The sequence below is a fragment of the Peromyscus eremicus genome, chromosome 19 (genome assembly GCF_949786415.1).
Source record: "Peromyscus eremicus chromosome 19, PerEre_H2_v1, whole genome shotgun sequence".
NCBI lineage: Eukaryota > Metazoa > Chordata > Mammalia > Rodentia > Cricetidae > Peromyscus > Peromyscus eremicus.
In genome coordinates, this window is record NC_081435.1 from 32,226,352 (window position 1) to 32,241,261 (window position 14,910).

Genomic DNA, 14,910 nt, shown 5'->3' on the forward strand with positions numbered 1-14,910 from the left:
AAGGCTAGTTCCTAAGAACCTCTGCTTCAGTGACCCCGGTCTAATGGCTTGAGAGATGCTAGTAATTCAGGAGAGATGTCAGCGGGGACAAGCCTGTATCACCTGGAAACTATGAGGCAAAGTTGGCACAAAAGGATTCCTAGAAGCTGGAAAGAACCTCTCTTTTGTTGTTAGTAATTCAGATAAAGAGGAGTGATAAGGAAAATGCTCATATCTGGAGGTTATGAGCTTCATGGTCTCTCATCCCAGGTCAACTTGATTGAATCTGTGATCACCTAGGAAACTAGATTAGTGAGGCATACCTCTGTGTGTGCCTCAGGATTAACTGAAGGTGGGCTGAATTATTCCATGGGTGGGCTTGGAACCCAGACAAATTAAAAGGGGAACAGAAAGTTGGGCTTGGTGGGCATGTGCCTTTGATCCCAGCACATGGGAGACATAGGCAGGGGGATCTCTGAGTTTGAGGCAGCCTGGTGTGCAAAGTGAGTTCCAGGACAGCCAAGGTTACACAGAGAAACCCTGTCTCAAAAATAAATAAATAAATAAATAAATAAATAAATAAATAAATAAATAAATAAATAAATAAATAAATGGGGAGTGGCAGGAGAAAGCCAGCACTGTATCACACACATAGAAAATTCTCTAAAACCCTCCTAGGCTGATTTTTCTATTGAACCACATCCATTTTGTCTTCTAGCCATTCTCATTGATTGAATTCTAGACATATTTTCTTTCAAACTCCAGTAAGAGTCCTCCCTAAGGAGGTACATAACGGCTGCTAAGGCTAACAACTAGATATCTTCTGCCTTATTTGACCTCTATCCTAGTCACATGTGTTAACATGGGATGCAGCCAGCTCATTGGTCACACTCTGGAAACACACTGCTTCCTAGTGGACATCACAACAACAAACTCACTATTCTTTTTTTTTCCCCCCCTGAGAGTTTTGGTACCTGTCCTGGATCTTACTCTGTAGCCCAGGCTGGTCTCGAACTCACAGATTTTCGCCTGGCTCTGCCTCCCGAGTGCTGGGATTAAAGGCATGTGCCACCACCACCCGAAACTAACCTCACTATTCTGGTCACAGAACAGCTGTGGCTTTCTCCAATGGCCTTGCTTTGTTTTGGCTTGGAACATAGTAAATTTGATACATTCAATTTTCTTTTTAATTTTTTTGTTTGTTTATTTTAATTAGGATACCATTACATCATTTCTTCCCTTTACTTTCTTCCTTCCCACCTCTCCCACCCTTTACTTCCTTCCAAATCCATGGCTCCTTGGTCTCTTTTTCTTTAATTATGATTGTTACACATACATAAGTGCAAAAATATATAATCACCCTCTTCATTGTTTTTAGAGGTGTTTGTAGGTACATAATTTCAGGGCTAACTACTTTGCAAGAGGGATCTTCTTTAATGAGGAGTGGAAGCTACAGTTCTCTGTGGGCATAAGGACATTTTTCAAATGCATTAAAAAAAGAAAGCTCAGCCCAGCTTAGAATTGGAAAGATCTGAAAGTTGTCCTTGTATGCAAACATTTTGTTTTGCTCTTGGTTTTGCAAAAGTATAGCACGAAACTCTGAGGCGAGCAGCTGCCTTCATTTAGATGACATGATTCAATCTTCAGCTAAAGCTGAATCTAATAAGTACACACCAGAAACTCATCCAAATGGAAAAATGCCCCAATTCTTTTTCCTGATGGAGAACAGATCTTCCTGAGGTCGGGAAAGGGTGGGATGAAGAGGACCCAGGGATTGCTGAGACTCTGAAATCACAACAGCTAGAGCCCTCTATTATGTATGGGATATGAAGAGCAAGGAACCCCCAGACACAGGATCTCTGAGTAAAGATGCCTATGGGGGCATATCAATTTTAGAGCTAAAGTCTAGTTCTACCAGTTATTCATGGCTCTGTGTGAAGGAACTGTGCTTCTTGCTGTTCACGTCATCACACGGACAGAGGTCACCTTCTGCTTTCTTGCTGGCTCCTCTTGGCAGAGGCCAGTGCTGAGTGAATATCCCCAAGGAAGACACATCTGTGCATTTATTCCATTAAGCAGCCCAGGAGATGGATGGGAAATTGCTCAGCTTCCTACAAATGATCAGTTTGGGGCTCTGGGAGCTTGCTTTCATCATTCTTTCATCAAGTTACTCAATATGGTTTCTAGGAAGCCAGTGGACTACGGATTCCCATAAGACCCAAATTCGTTATTATCTAAGGTTGTGAGTTCTGCAGTCCTGGATCAGATTTCTGGCTTCAGAGAAATGCTACCTTAGGATAGAGAATGCCACGTAGCTTTGGCTCATTTTCAGCAAAGAACTCGCCCTGCTCTCACTCAAGAAAGGGCCCAGTCTGAAACTTGTCTGGTTGCCAAGACTGGTCAGGTCTCTACTGAATCTTCTAGTTTCTTCCCTTGCTTTCTCTACCATTGTTTTCTTCACAGAATATGTGGCTCTTGTATTTACTTCAGTGAGGTTTTTTGTTGTTGTTTTTTTATGTTGTTGTTGTTGTTGTTCCTTTGTTTTGTTTTTGTTTCTTCTAAATCAGGGTCTCCCTTAGCTATGGCTGGCTTTGTACTAACTTTCTTTACTGCTGAAGGGATGTTTGCTCCCGGAGAAGGATGGTACTCCAGGGCTCCTCTAAAAACTTTTAGTGAAAGATCTCTTGGGTACCATCAGAGGCACCTTGTAAGCTCTAAGTTCTCCTTTCCTTGGCTCTTCGCTTCCTAAACCAAGACTGAACCTCTGATTCCTTAAGAAAGAGGCCCTTCGCAAGATTCTTCTTCGTGATCGCATCAGGGTATTGAGTTTCTTGGAAAACACTCTCCAGTTCGCTCAATTGCCATGGTGTGAGACCCCTGCGGGTCCGTGGTCGAGTGCTCTTCCAGCACTGTGGGACCGTAGCAACTAAGGCCTTCCTCTCCTCCAACTGTAGCTGTCCTGTGTTTTGGTGGTAACCTTGGCTCGCGATGGCGACGTCAGAACCAATGTAGTTCAAATTGACCACGTGGTTCATATCACCCTGGTGGTTTGGGGTACCCTGGTACTCGGGTTTGTCCACGAAGCCTCGAGCACATTCATTAACACCGCAGCTCCCTCCTGCCGCTGCCATCTCTTGGTCATCCTCGATTTCCGCTTGGTCATTCTCAATTTCCACTTGGTCATTCTCAATTTCCACCTCGATTTCATATTCTTCCAGGTTGTAGAAACTGGGGTCATGGTGATGGGACATGTGTGCCATGGCCTAACACTGTAGACGTAGCCTCGCCTTCTCCAATAAGGATGTGTTCAGGGAATTCAAACCGTCTCTCTTACTCTGGAGAGGCCAACGATCCTGGAGTTGTTCAGTGCAGAATGCTAGGCTTCTCAGCAGATCCAATCTGGCGCCGAAGGCTTGAAGGAGTCCTGGTTGAAATCCTGAAGAACTTGGTCCAAATATCGGTGAAGGAACGCCGATCCCCAGAATAGGGTGACTTGCCAGCAAGAGCGAGAGCAAGTGGTTTAAGATTTTCCTTCTACCGCGTCCTTTTATAAGGGCTGCCACGGGAAGATGCCGCCCACTTTTAGGGAGGGTCTCCCACCTCCAGTGATCAGAGCAGGAAAATCCTTTGTATCTGGGCGTGGTAGCACACACCTTTAATCCCAGCAGAGGCAATGGGATCTTTGTGAGTTCCCAGGGGTTGGGAGGGGTGGGTGGGGGGAGCAGTAAGGTGTACATGGAAAATCCTGGACAGCCAGAGCTACTAAGTGAGATTCTGTCTCAGAAAATGGTTGAGGTGGGGGTGGGGGAAGAGGTAAGAGGTGAAGGTGGAGGGAGAAAGAGAGAGACCTCCAGAGAAGTTCTCAGGAGTTTGTTTTAGTTGATTTCTAGATGAAGTTAAGTGGACAACCAAGATCACACTGTCTTCTTTATAATCCTGTCAGAAGTTTCTAGGCCTAAATGCTTTTAGGGAGAGAAAACTTAGTGGACCACTTTTAGACATACCTGTCGTCACTCCATAACTAGATAAATATCTGAGTTAGAGGTGTTTTCTCAAAATTAAAAGCAAATGGAAAGGAAGACATCAGGCAAAATATTAAAAAAAAAAACCCTGTAAGCTTAGTAACTTATAATTTATGGGGACATTAAACTGAAGATGAATTCTTTTTTGTTTGGTTTTAGGTTTTCTGAAATAGGGCCTCACTATATAGCCTTGATTGGCCTGGAATTCCCAGTGATCTTTCATGCCTCAGTCTCCTGAGTTGGGGAATTAAAGGTGTGTACCCACCACCTGAATTTGAAGATTAATTCTTCTTCTTCTTCTTCTTCTTCTTCTTCTTATTATTATTATTATTATTATTATTATTATTATTCTCCTCCTCCTCTTCTTCTTTTTATTTGGTTTCTCTGTGTATTCCTTGTCTTGAACTCAGAGAACTCAGCCTCCTCCTGAGTGCTGGGATTAAAGGCGTGTGCCACCACTGTGCTGCTGAAGATTAATTCTTTAAAATATACTGTTTACAGCCAGAAATAAAAAGCTCACTATTACATCTAATGGCTGTAAACATTTGATGGTCAGTCCTTGTTAGGATTATAAGTGTGAGCCTAGAGCTATGAGCTTTTTTAGCGTGGATTTTTGGCTTTACCAATGTGTTTATGGTAGTCTTGAACTCTTCTTGTTGAAGAGAGGAAATGGCTGGGATGCAGACCCAAGATCACACACATAAAAGGTTTGATCCATGATGTTACCTGGGCAATGATATCTCCATTCTCGGCGTGAACTTGAGCAATGGCCCCCAGCTCTCCCAGGCAGGTGAAGATGTCATAGAGCTGAAATAGAAACAAACAACCTCATAGCCACCTTTAGCAGCTTCACATAAAGGCCAATTACTAAAACCAAACCTGAAACAATATCTTAAACCAGAGAGGAATGTAGTCCAAAGACATTTTAGCCAGGCATGGTGGCATGCACCTTTAATCCCAGCACTTAAGAGGCAGAGGCAGGTGGATCTCTGTGAGTTTAAGGGTCAGCCTGGTCTTCAGAGCAAGTTCCAGGGGTTACACAGAGAAATCTTATCTCAAAATCAAATAAAATGAACAAATAAACAACAACAAAAACAAAGACATTTTAGGAGGCTTTGTCTCTGTGAAAGACTTGTCTGGATTTACACAGACAGGACCAATATCTAACAAGCCTTCTCTGTGGCATCCATCTCTCCTGGAGTAATTTCTCACTGAGCTGAGACATGGTGTCAGAATTCTTTTCAACAAGTGTTCCACAAGCCCCTGACAGCCTGGTCAAAGCTAATACAATACTCAAACTCTTAATCTGCACCTCTTAAGACAAACATGCTCTTACTCTCCACCTAGAAGATAAGAGTGCTAATTTCTTACATTTCCCCCTGATTGTTTCAGATCTATCAAATTGAGACACACCCATGGTTTCCTAGGAGGTCACCTGACACAATTATGACAGCCAAGCTGCTACCCAATAGCAGGAAGCCCGCCTAATCTTAGGAAGCAGAGAACTCCACATTTTCACCAGGTTTATAAGAGGTTTAGAGACAATAGTGTTCCTCTTAGTCTTTAAGACAACTGTTGCCAGTAGAAATTCAAGATCTTCTCTGCTTTGCCATGGGCACCTGTCCCATTCACTTCTTTAAAATGCAGCATGGACCGCAGGGGCTTCAATAGACAGCCTGACATAGTGGCCCCACACCAGTAAGCACCATGACTCATGTTCCAAGGGCCCAGGTCATCAGCAACAATAGGAAATCCATGCTTGCGGACAATCCAAACAACACAATCAAATGGGTTGCTACCTCTGTGTTGGACACTTGATATAAATCCTTGTAGGCCATGTAAACCATGAAGGAATTAACACCTGCAAGACAAGGAAAGGAAGAAAATCAGGAAAAAGACAACATTAATTATCACCACCACTTCCACATGTCTACCACCCATGCATTCTGAGGACATGGCTCAGGTGCCTACCCAAAAGAAAGGGGACATTCTGAATGCCCCATCTTATCATGCCTTCTGTTGCCTATAAAATCCGTAGTTCATCAGTGGTTTCCTCGAAGAAATGATGTCTTCTTCGGTATCCTTTGCTAACCCCAATTCCCAGCATTACAGTTCAGAAGACTGATAACTTTCATATTGTTCAAAAATGCAGACACCAGAGAAATCACGATAGCACACCAGCTGTGCCCAGACACTAGAGGTTGCAACACTTGGATGTACCCTATACTGCAATGAGCTGAGAATGTTTAACTTCTGGGCTTCAGTTTCCTTCTCTGTGAATTGGAAAAATAACTTCCACCTCATAAGGTAGCAGTTCACCACTAAAGGAGGCAATACTTCAAAAGCTTTTAGTCCCTGTGAGGCAAGCATTTGGTCTCCATGGGGATAGGTTGATTTCACTATTTGGTGAATGACTGGTATATATTAGGCTGTCTATGAGAAAGGTGACAATAAAGCTAACTTTAAACCCTTCTTCTGAGTCAGGTCTGGTGAGGAGACAAGCATTTAATCCTGTCACTGGGGAGGCAGAGGCAGAAGAACTGCTATGAATTTTTCTCTCTATCCCTTGCTGCACCTCTAAAGTTTGGGGATGGGCTGGACTACATAAAAAGTACGAGGCCAGCCAGTAAGGTGCTGTATCAAAATAAAACCCAAATTCTAAATGCCCCATCCCTAAAAATTTGCTTCTAAGATATAGCAGGAATATTCTTACATTATGCATTTTCTGTTATTGAAACTGTACTTTTGAAGACACACATTCACAGCACATGTACAAACACATGCACTCATACACAGAGCGCACGTATATTTTTTGTAAGTATACTATTTACCCTCCATTCTCTATAAGTCATTTAAAGAATAAACTGGGTGGTAGTGGCACATGCCTTTAATCCCACCACTTGGGAGGCAGAGGTAGGTGGATCTCTGTGAGTTCAAGCCTGGTCTATTGAGTGAGTTCCAAGACAGCCAAAGCTACAGAGAGAAACCCTGTTTAGGGAATGAAAAAAAAAAAAAAAGAAAAAGAGAGAAAGAAAGAAAAAAGGAAGGAAGGAAGAAAGACAAAAAGACAGTACAAAGTCAAACTTAGCTTTTTAACCTAGAAATACTTGGACTTTTATAATAAAAGGGTGTTGATGTTGACTACATACTCTTTGTGGTGCTTTGAATAGGAATGCCCTCCCCCCCATAGGTTCAGTTTTTTTAATGCTTTGTCATTAGGGAGTAGAGATACTTGACAGGGATTAAGGTATGGTCTTGGAGGAGGTGTGGCCTTAGAGGAAATATGTCACTGGGGGTGGGCTTTGGGGTTCCAAATGCTCAAGACAGGCCCAGTGTCTCCCTCTTCTTGCTGATCTGGATGTAGAATTTTGAGTTACTTCTCAAGAACCAGGTCTGCCTTCCTGCTGCCAAGCCTCTCACCATGATGAAAATGGTCTAAACCTGGGAAACTGTGAGCCAGTCTCTAATGTTTTCCAAGAGTTGCCTTGGTCAAGGTGTCTTTACAGCAATAGAACATTGACTAAGACACATAATTTGAAGAATGACTCTTTCACATAACACTATTTAAGTTTCAAATGTAGAAATAAAAATGGACATAAAACCTGGCCTCAGTGAACTAACAGCGAATGAGGACAGATAATAATTTGTACATTGTACTTAAATACATAAATCATCAGCATTATAGGAGAAGATCTATTGATTTTCACCCAAAGTCAATAGGTAGGTGGGGTGGTAAACAGAAAATCATTTTGAAGAAGGAAAATAATTTTGGTTTAACCATTAGGGTCAACCTATCCCACAGTTTCCCCAGCCAAAAGTGGATTATAGTTCAAGAATGTCCATACTCAGCGTGGGTCAGCTCAGGGCAGCTTTCCACAACATTCCCTTTCCAAAAGCCTCCAAGTCATCTTTCGAATGGCCCAGGCCCTGTGTGCTCATTAAAGCCACTGAATTTTCTACTGACAGGCAAAAAAAACCAACCAAACAAACAAAAAAAACCCAGAAAGATGGAGGGGCTAAGAGCATGTTTTGTGTTCCCAAGGGTTGGGCAGGATTTTGGGGTGCAGCAAGAGATAGAAAAAAAGGTACATTCTCCGAGGATGCATCTCCCCTCCACATAGACACATGATGTTTTCCTGAAGTCCTTGCACAGTGACCAGAAAGGTCTTATGTGTTAAGCATCCATTCTGCTGCCTTTCACTGGACTGCTTGCTTTTGCACTGGACCTTCAGTGGAGGCTGTTGCTTACCCATCTCTGACTACCTAAAGCACCTTACAAAGCTGAGCACATGGTACATATTTGCATATGTATATATGTTCCTGTGGGTGCTAAATGTCTGGTGATCAGAACATAGGAAAAAACAGGAAACAGAAGAATCTAAGAAGATAATGGAACCAAAATCATCTTCAAAGTGAGAGGACCCCCTCCAACAATACACATACACACACACACACACACACACACACACACACACACACACACACAAACACACACATACATACACACAAACACACACATACACACACTGAGAGAGAGAGAGACAGAGACATACTGAAGGAACATATTTTCACTCGTAACCAGATAATCAATCTATTCTTGTTCCTGGCATGTCTTAGCCTTTTTTGAGGATCTTGAGGATGCCATTATTATATAATATTAACAATTTGGCCTTGAGTAAAACTGATAAGGGTTAGAAATCTTTGATCTCAGAATTGTTAGCAATGTGACTTCAGGGAGGATCAGTCATCTTGCCCCAGTTTCTTCCTCTGCAAAACTGGCAAAAATGTATTGTCCTGGTTAGTTTTAAGTCAACTTGATTCAAGCTAGAGTCATTTTGAAACAGGGAACCTCAAATGAGAAAATGCCCCTACCTGTGGGCAAGCCTGTCCTGCATTTTCTTGATTTATTATGGTTGACGTGGGAGGGCCCAGTTAACTGTGGACAGTGCCATCCCTGGGCTGATGGTCTCAGGTGCTATATATAAGAAGGCAGGCTGAGCAAGCCACGAGGAGCAAGCCAGTAAGCGGTACTTCTTCAAACCCTGGACTCGGTTCCTGCCTCCAAGTTTCTGCCCTGCTTGAGCTCCTGTCCTGACTTCCTTCAGTGATGGACTACCAGCTATAAAATGAAATAAACCCTTTCCTCCCCAGTTGCTTTTTGTGACGATGTTTAATCGCAGCAATAGAAACCTAACTAAGACATTCATGGAAGTGAAAAGCGTCGTCTTTGGATAGATCTATTGCTTACTAAATGAGATCCCGGGCAGTTACTCTGACCCTCTGCTTTTTCATCTGCACTGTTGTGACTAACACTATTTATCCCGTGAGGATCCTGTATAAAAGTAAGTGAAGTTGCAAACACACAAAGTGCCTGGAACAAAGGAGAAAGCCCTACATTCAGCACTCGTGCTTAAGGTACCAGACTCTAAACTAGGGGAGTGACTCCCGTAAGCGGGTCACTGTGGGAAAGCCAGACATGGCAGCCAGGGAGAGACCGGAGGCTGGAGAGCATGCTTTGCTCACCTTTGTCTTTGCTGAGGTTCTGTACTTCCTGCTTGACACTGTCATTCCAGTGGGTGATGTCCACATGCAACGCGTAGTCACAACAGCTTTTCCCATCAGCCCACTCACGCCACTTTTCATAGGCCTCCGTCAGGCTAGACTCAGGTTCAGGTACTACATGGTCAACTGAAAGACAAAGGGCCAGATGGGTGATTCACAACAGTTTGGTTCTTCCCTGCACCCCACAGGTCTGTTCCCTCCTGCTTAGCGATGACTGTACAACCTCTGTGTCTTGGTGCCTGCAAAGAGACAGGTGCTTTAAATATCTAACTCTGGGACTTGGGACAAATTATTAGCTTTCTGAAACCTCAGTTTTCTCTTCTTAAAAGGATAGGGGAATAGGTAATAATGGCAGTTTCCCTCTGAGTTTGCTGTATGATTAAGTGATAAAATGCATATAAAGTACTATACTGATACTTGACACATACTAAGTGTTAATAAATGTTAGGTCTTGATGAGTACCTGGTATTTACGATTGCTGAGGCTGAGTCACTGATGGTGACAAAAGTTGTATTCTCTTCCCTGGATAGAACAAGTTCTAGATGTATGACAGGAACTAGTGGCCAAGGTTAACAAGAATTGATTTCTCTGAGTTCAAACTGACTCTCTTCCCTGCAACCATGGATGGTACACATTTTTTAAATAAATTGCTGCTATTATAGTAAGGGTTAGGCCAAAGTTCCACTTTCATCAGTGTCCCCCGGGCAGCTGAGGTAAAGCATGCAACTGGTTCAACTATCCTGAGATTGACACTGAAATATGTATCAAAAATCTGGACCTTTTTTCAGACCTGACTCAATAATTATCCTCATGCCCAAGAATCATACCTAGGAAAACAAGTTGTAGCTGTTAGTTTCTAGGGTGTTCGCTAATGCATTTATGTAAATGAAAAATTGCAAGTGACTGAAGTTGAAAAAATTGAGAAGTTTAGTTAAAACTTAGAGAAAACTTTCACAGAATGACAAAAAAATCTACTTTAAAACCTGTAGTAGAATATGAACAAAAGAGCAGAAAGACATTCATAATCCATGATTTAGTATAAAATAGCAGCTTGAAGTATGGTACAAAGGTTACAATCCTTTTGTTAAGTTGGAAACTGTGCAATAGCAGCTCTAACAGTGAAGTTGGGTTACATGCACCCTTTGCTTTCTGCATGTCTAGCATCTCTAAGTTATCTACGAAGGGCAAGACTGCATCTGTGGCTCCTTGGAAGCTTTATTCCTCACTTAGATCTCTGATTTTCCCTCTGCCCCTTCACTGATGTAGAAGATCAAGCATAGAGAACATTGCAGGCATGCAGAACAGGCCCAATTCCTTGCCCAGGTGGCAGGCAGCCAAGCCAAAGCCAAGATCACGCATTTCCTCTGTCAGAGAAGCCTAAGCACACTGATCGGAAAGTAGACGCATCCAGCTACATTCCTAATGTCTTCAAGGACATGAGGGCTTTCCTGGGCAGACAGCTGCTGAGAAGTCAGCTGGCTCCTTCCCATCATCTGGGAGGAAAGCTCAGGCCTCCCTGGGCTACACCTTTTATGGCCTTGCTACAGTTTTTCTGGGCTTCTACCTCCTAGCTAAAGTTGACCGCTGCTAGTGGTTGAGTTGGAAGGAAGGTCAAGACAGACTGTAATTCTGGCTCAGGCTGCTCTGTGCCTGTGGGTAGAGGAATATGATGTTAAGTAAACAGTGCTCTGTCTCCCCAGTTTGAGGCTAGCTCTTGGCCAGTAACCAGTTCATTGAGATTCCTCGGACAGGAAGGGCTGTCTGGAATGCTATCAGTTCAGTAATCCAAGGGCATGCTGCTTCCCAAGCTCCCCTAGAATTAGTAGTTACCAGAAGCAAAACAAAACAAAAATAAATAAAGGAAACCACTCACAGCTTTTCTAATCTTAAAGATACAAATTGGTCAAAATACAGCAACGACCCAATAGTACTAAGTCCACTGAGGACCACTAATCCCCCAAGAACTGTCAGTCTCAATGAGTATTCTTTCTAACTTATCTTTCTCTCATACATGAGGCTCATGCAGTCATGAGGCTTGTGCATCTCCTTTGTGTAATTCCAGGGAGCTGGCAGTTTTCCTAAGAGTAACCACCTCTAGGAACACAAATTCCACAAACCAAATCGAGAGAAGTGTGTCAGGTGTCAGTGTTATCAGAGGGCAGGTGCTTGGCACCTGTGGCAAGCCCAGATCTCTGAGCAGCAGGACTATGTCTAGTCTCAGGACTTACTGATCATGGTGGTGCCACCTGCTAAGGCAGCCTTTGTCCCTTGGAAGAAATCATCCACTGTGGTCATCCCCTTGTAAGGCATCTGGAAGTGAGTGTGGACGTCAATGCCTCCAGGAATCACCATCTTCCCATTGGCTTCAATAGTCTTCACACCTCCGGGGACAATCAGATTGTCTCCAATTTGCCTAGTGAGACAGTGGGACAACTGGCAGTTAAAAAGAGAGACACTCAAGACAAGCATAGGATGTAAGGATTTTAGGCATTGGTTGTGGGACAACTCATCCCTAACAGACTTGAGGGCCAGCCAGCCCAAACAAGTAAAAAAGATACTTTCTGAGAGCCAACCTGGGTCTGCCTAAGGGCCTTAGCAGCAGCAGCTGAGACATGATCTGGATATGACCTGAACCAATGAGAGGCAGCCATGTCATACTGACAGATGTATATTCATCGAACCTTCCCCCAGGGTGGGGTAGAGGGTATATAAGGCTTGCCTCTTCCTGAATAAACTGAGCTTGTTGTTTCGACATTCTCCCAAAGTCTGTGTTGTTGACTCTGCACCTACTTGCCCTCCTCCCCCCATTCCCCCAAAGGGAAAAACAGCATAGGACCCTGCTGCAATTAGAGTCTTCAAAGTCACTCACAACTCCAGTTGTCTTTAAAAAAGAAGAGATAGTTGTGTGCGCAAAATTATTTTTGTGGACACAAAATTATCTGCATGGGCCTTGAGTTATGGCTTTGTACTGAAATCTATGGATTGCGGATGTCTAGAGCACAGCATGTGACTAATATTTTTACTTAACTATTTTCATGGTTTCTTTCACTTTGCTCCTTTTTTTAGTGGTGTGGGATGACACCGGGAAAGCTAGGAAGAGTGTGAAATGCATGATGCCTAGGAGCAGCAGAAGATAAAGACTCAGTACAACAACAGATATGGAACTCAGGCATCTTCAAAGCAGGTTTGCTGTGCCCTAGTGAGAGACCTTTGTTCGAGTCACCCCCCACCTCAGGCTTCTTTTTCTTACTCCACCCTTCCCTGATCAGCCAATGGCACCCCATTGCAGATTCACAATGAAAGAGTCAAACATACAGATCTCTCCCATACCAACTGCTTTTTGCACTGTCAGTATCTCAATAGAGGCTTCAAACTAAGGAAGATTATTTTGACAATCTCCCTAAGGTACAGTGTGACCCAGGAAGCTTTAGAGCATCCCAGGAAGGAATGGGGGTGGGGAGCAAGGTGGGGTGGGGGGCAACTCAATGAGTGTTTCAAAGGTGCACTTCATAATGAATGTGTTACCTATCCCTCAAAATGCTGCTTGAAGATCTCTACTTTCAATACTGCTTGACTTTATAACTTTGATCTAGGTATCTGGTCAAGTCTGTCCTGATGGATTCACAGTTTACATTAACAATAAATACCTCCTACCTTGGACACATGTGTAACCCACTACTGGTTGATGTGAGTACTTTCCTTCTGAACCTAGCCAAAAAGATTCTCTTGGGGTAGTAAAAAAAAAAAAAGTCACTGACCAGCAAATTCTAGGTCCACAGCTAATGTATTCCTGACATGTCTGAGAGTTCAACTTCACCGCATCACCACGGGGCCATTCCAGGGCCACCACAACTCAAAACACACAGTGGAAAAAATGCAGCCTCTGATTGTAATTCTACTTCAGTCCAGATATTGCCCGGTTCTGTTATTCTTTTTCTTAGTTCTTCCTCCAGGAGAAATTGAGAATCAAGAGGATGAAGAATTGATAGACCCGTGTGGTGTGTGTTTATAGATGTTTACATACATTGTTTCACTCATCCTTACAACTAGCAAAATACCCTATCTGAAAGAGAAATGCCTCATCCACTTTTCTCCAACACATTAATTAGGCCCACAGTGGTCTCTAAAATCTCAGCTTCTGTCTCCTTATTTAATCATTCTGCTGGTAGCCAAGTCTACTCTGTGTAGGTGTGCCTAACATGGAGTCTTGACTTTGCCAGTTACTAGTCATAGCCAAGTTATTACTTAATCTCACCATGACCCAATTCTTTTGATTGAAAAATGTACCAGCTCCTCATTGGAGTTATATAGATTAAAAGTTAATCTCTGCTAAACCCACAAAATACTATTAAGCACCTTAGGGATCAATAAACATGAGCTGTTGTAATTAACAATTGCTCACTCTGAATTCCATCTAGCCTGTTATTCAGTTCTTGATATTGCTATTACCTCATAATGCTGGATCCTTGCTATATATTCAGAAACCTCAATTTCCCTCAGACTCTAAGGTCCCCAAGGACAGAGGGAATGCTGATTTGAGCTTGCAGAATGCCTACTATAGAATGTCACATAGCAATGTCTAGCACCTTACACAAATGCTTTGCCAATAGGAAGCACTCCTGCTAGCAGGATGAATTGGATATTCTAGACATATACAACATCTTATTAATATAGTGGTGTACCTTGCTGTTCATGATATAATATCATATTAATCCAACCCTGTTTTAAAATGAACTGATACATGAACATCAACTGTCCGTGCTTCTTCAGTAGCAAATCTTTCTATAGAGAAATTGTAGATTACTGATGAATATATTTGGAAGCATGCCTTATATATATGTCCTGTTTGTACCCTGCCCTTCTAAAACTCACCACTATTTTTTCAAGTTTACTTTTAAGTACTTTCTCTAATGCAAAGCCTTACCTGTTAACAAAAAGTCTGTGTATATTCTGATTTTACTTTGGAACCTATTACACACACCTTAGCATTTTTAGGATGCTGTCACTCATATACACTTATCAGTATCCTTAAGAACAGAAGTGACATCATCCAATCTTCTATGACCCATAGCATTCCATTTAATACATTTTGCACAAAAGGGCCCTCAGAATGATTCTTTTGTTTTCACTTTATTTATGAAATTGAAGCTTCTTCTTAGGCAGAGGGGAAGTAGAAGGTGGTTTCATGAACATACTTTATTAAGCCATCCTCCATGTAAATATCAGCATAAAAGGACTGATCATCATTCACGATTCTTCCTCCCTTGATTAGAAGACGGTCACTCTGGAAAAGAAGGAAGACATGAGTCACTATCACAGTACCTAGGGGAAGAGTGTGTTGCGAAGG

The 14,910-nt window shown here is 42.6% G+C and overlaps 1 protein-coding gene across 3 annotated transcripts in view; it reads right to left on the bottom strand.

The window, feature by feature from the left end:
- Dpysl3 (dihydropyrimidinase like 3) overlaps positions 1-14,910 on the bottom strand; it is a 108,046-nt gene that overhangs the window by 14,640 nt on the left and 78,496 nt on the right. For all 3 annotated transcript variants that reach the window (XM_059246160.1, XM_059246161.1, XM_059246162.1), the window contains exons 2-6: positions 14,759-14,847; positions 11,792-11,976; positions 9,525-9,689; positions 5,801-5,862; positions 4,728-4,808 (exon numbers count right to left, since the gene is read on the bottom strand). In XM_059246160.1, coding sequence (XP_059102143.1) covers positions 4,728-4,808; positions 5,801-5,862; positions 9,525-9,689; positions 11,792-11,976; positions 14,759-14,847 — 582 coding nt within the window. The remainder of the gene's footprint in view (positions 1-4,727; positions 4,809-5,800; positions 5,863-9,524; positions 9,690-11,791; positions 11,977-14,758; positions 14,848-14,910) is intronic.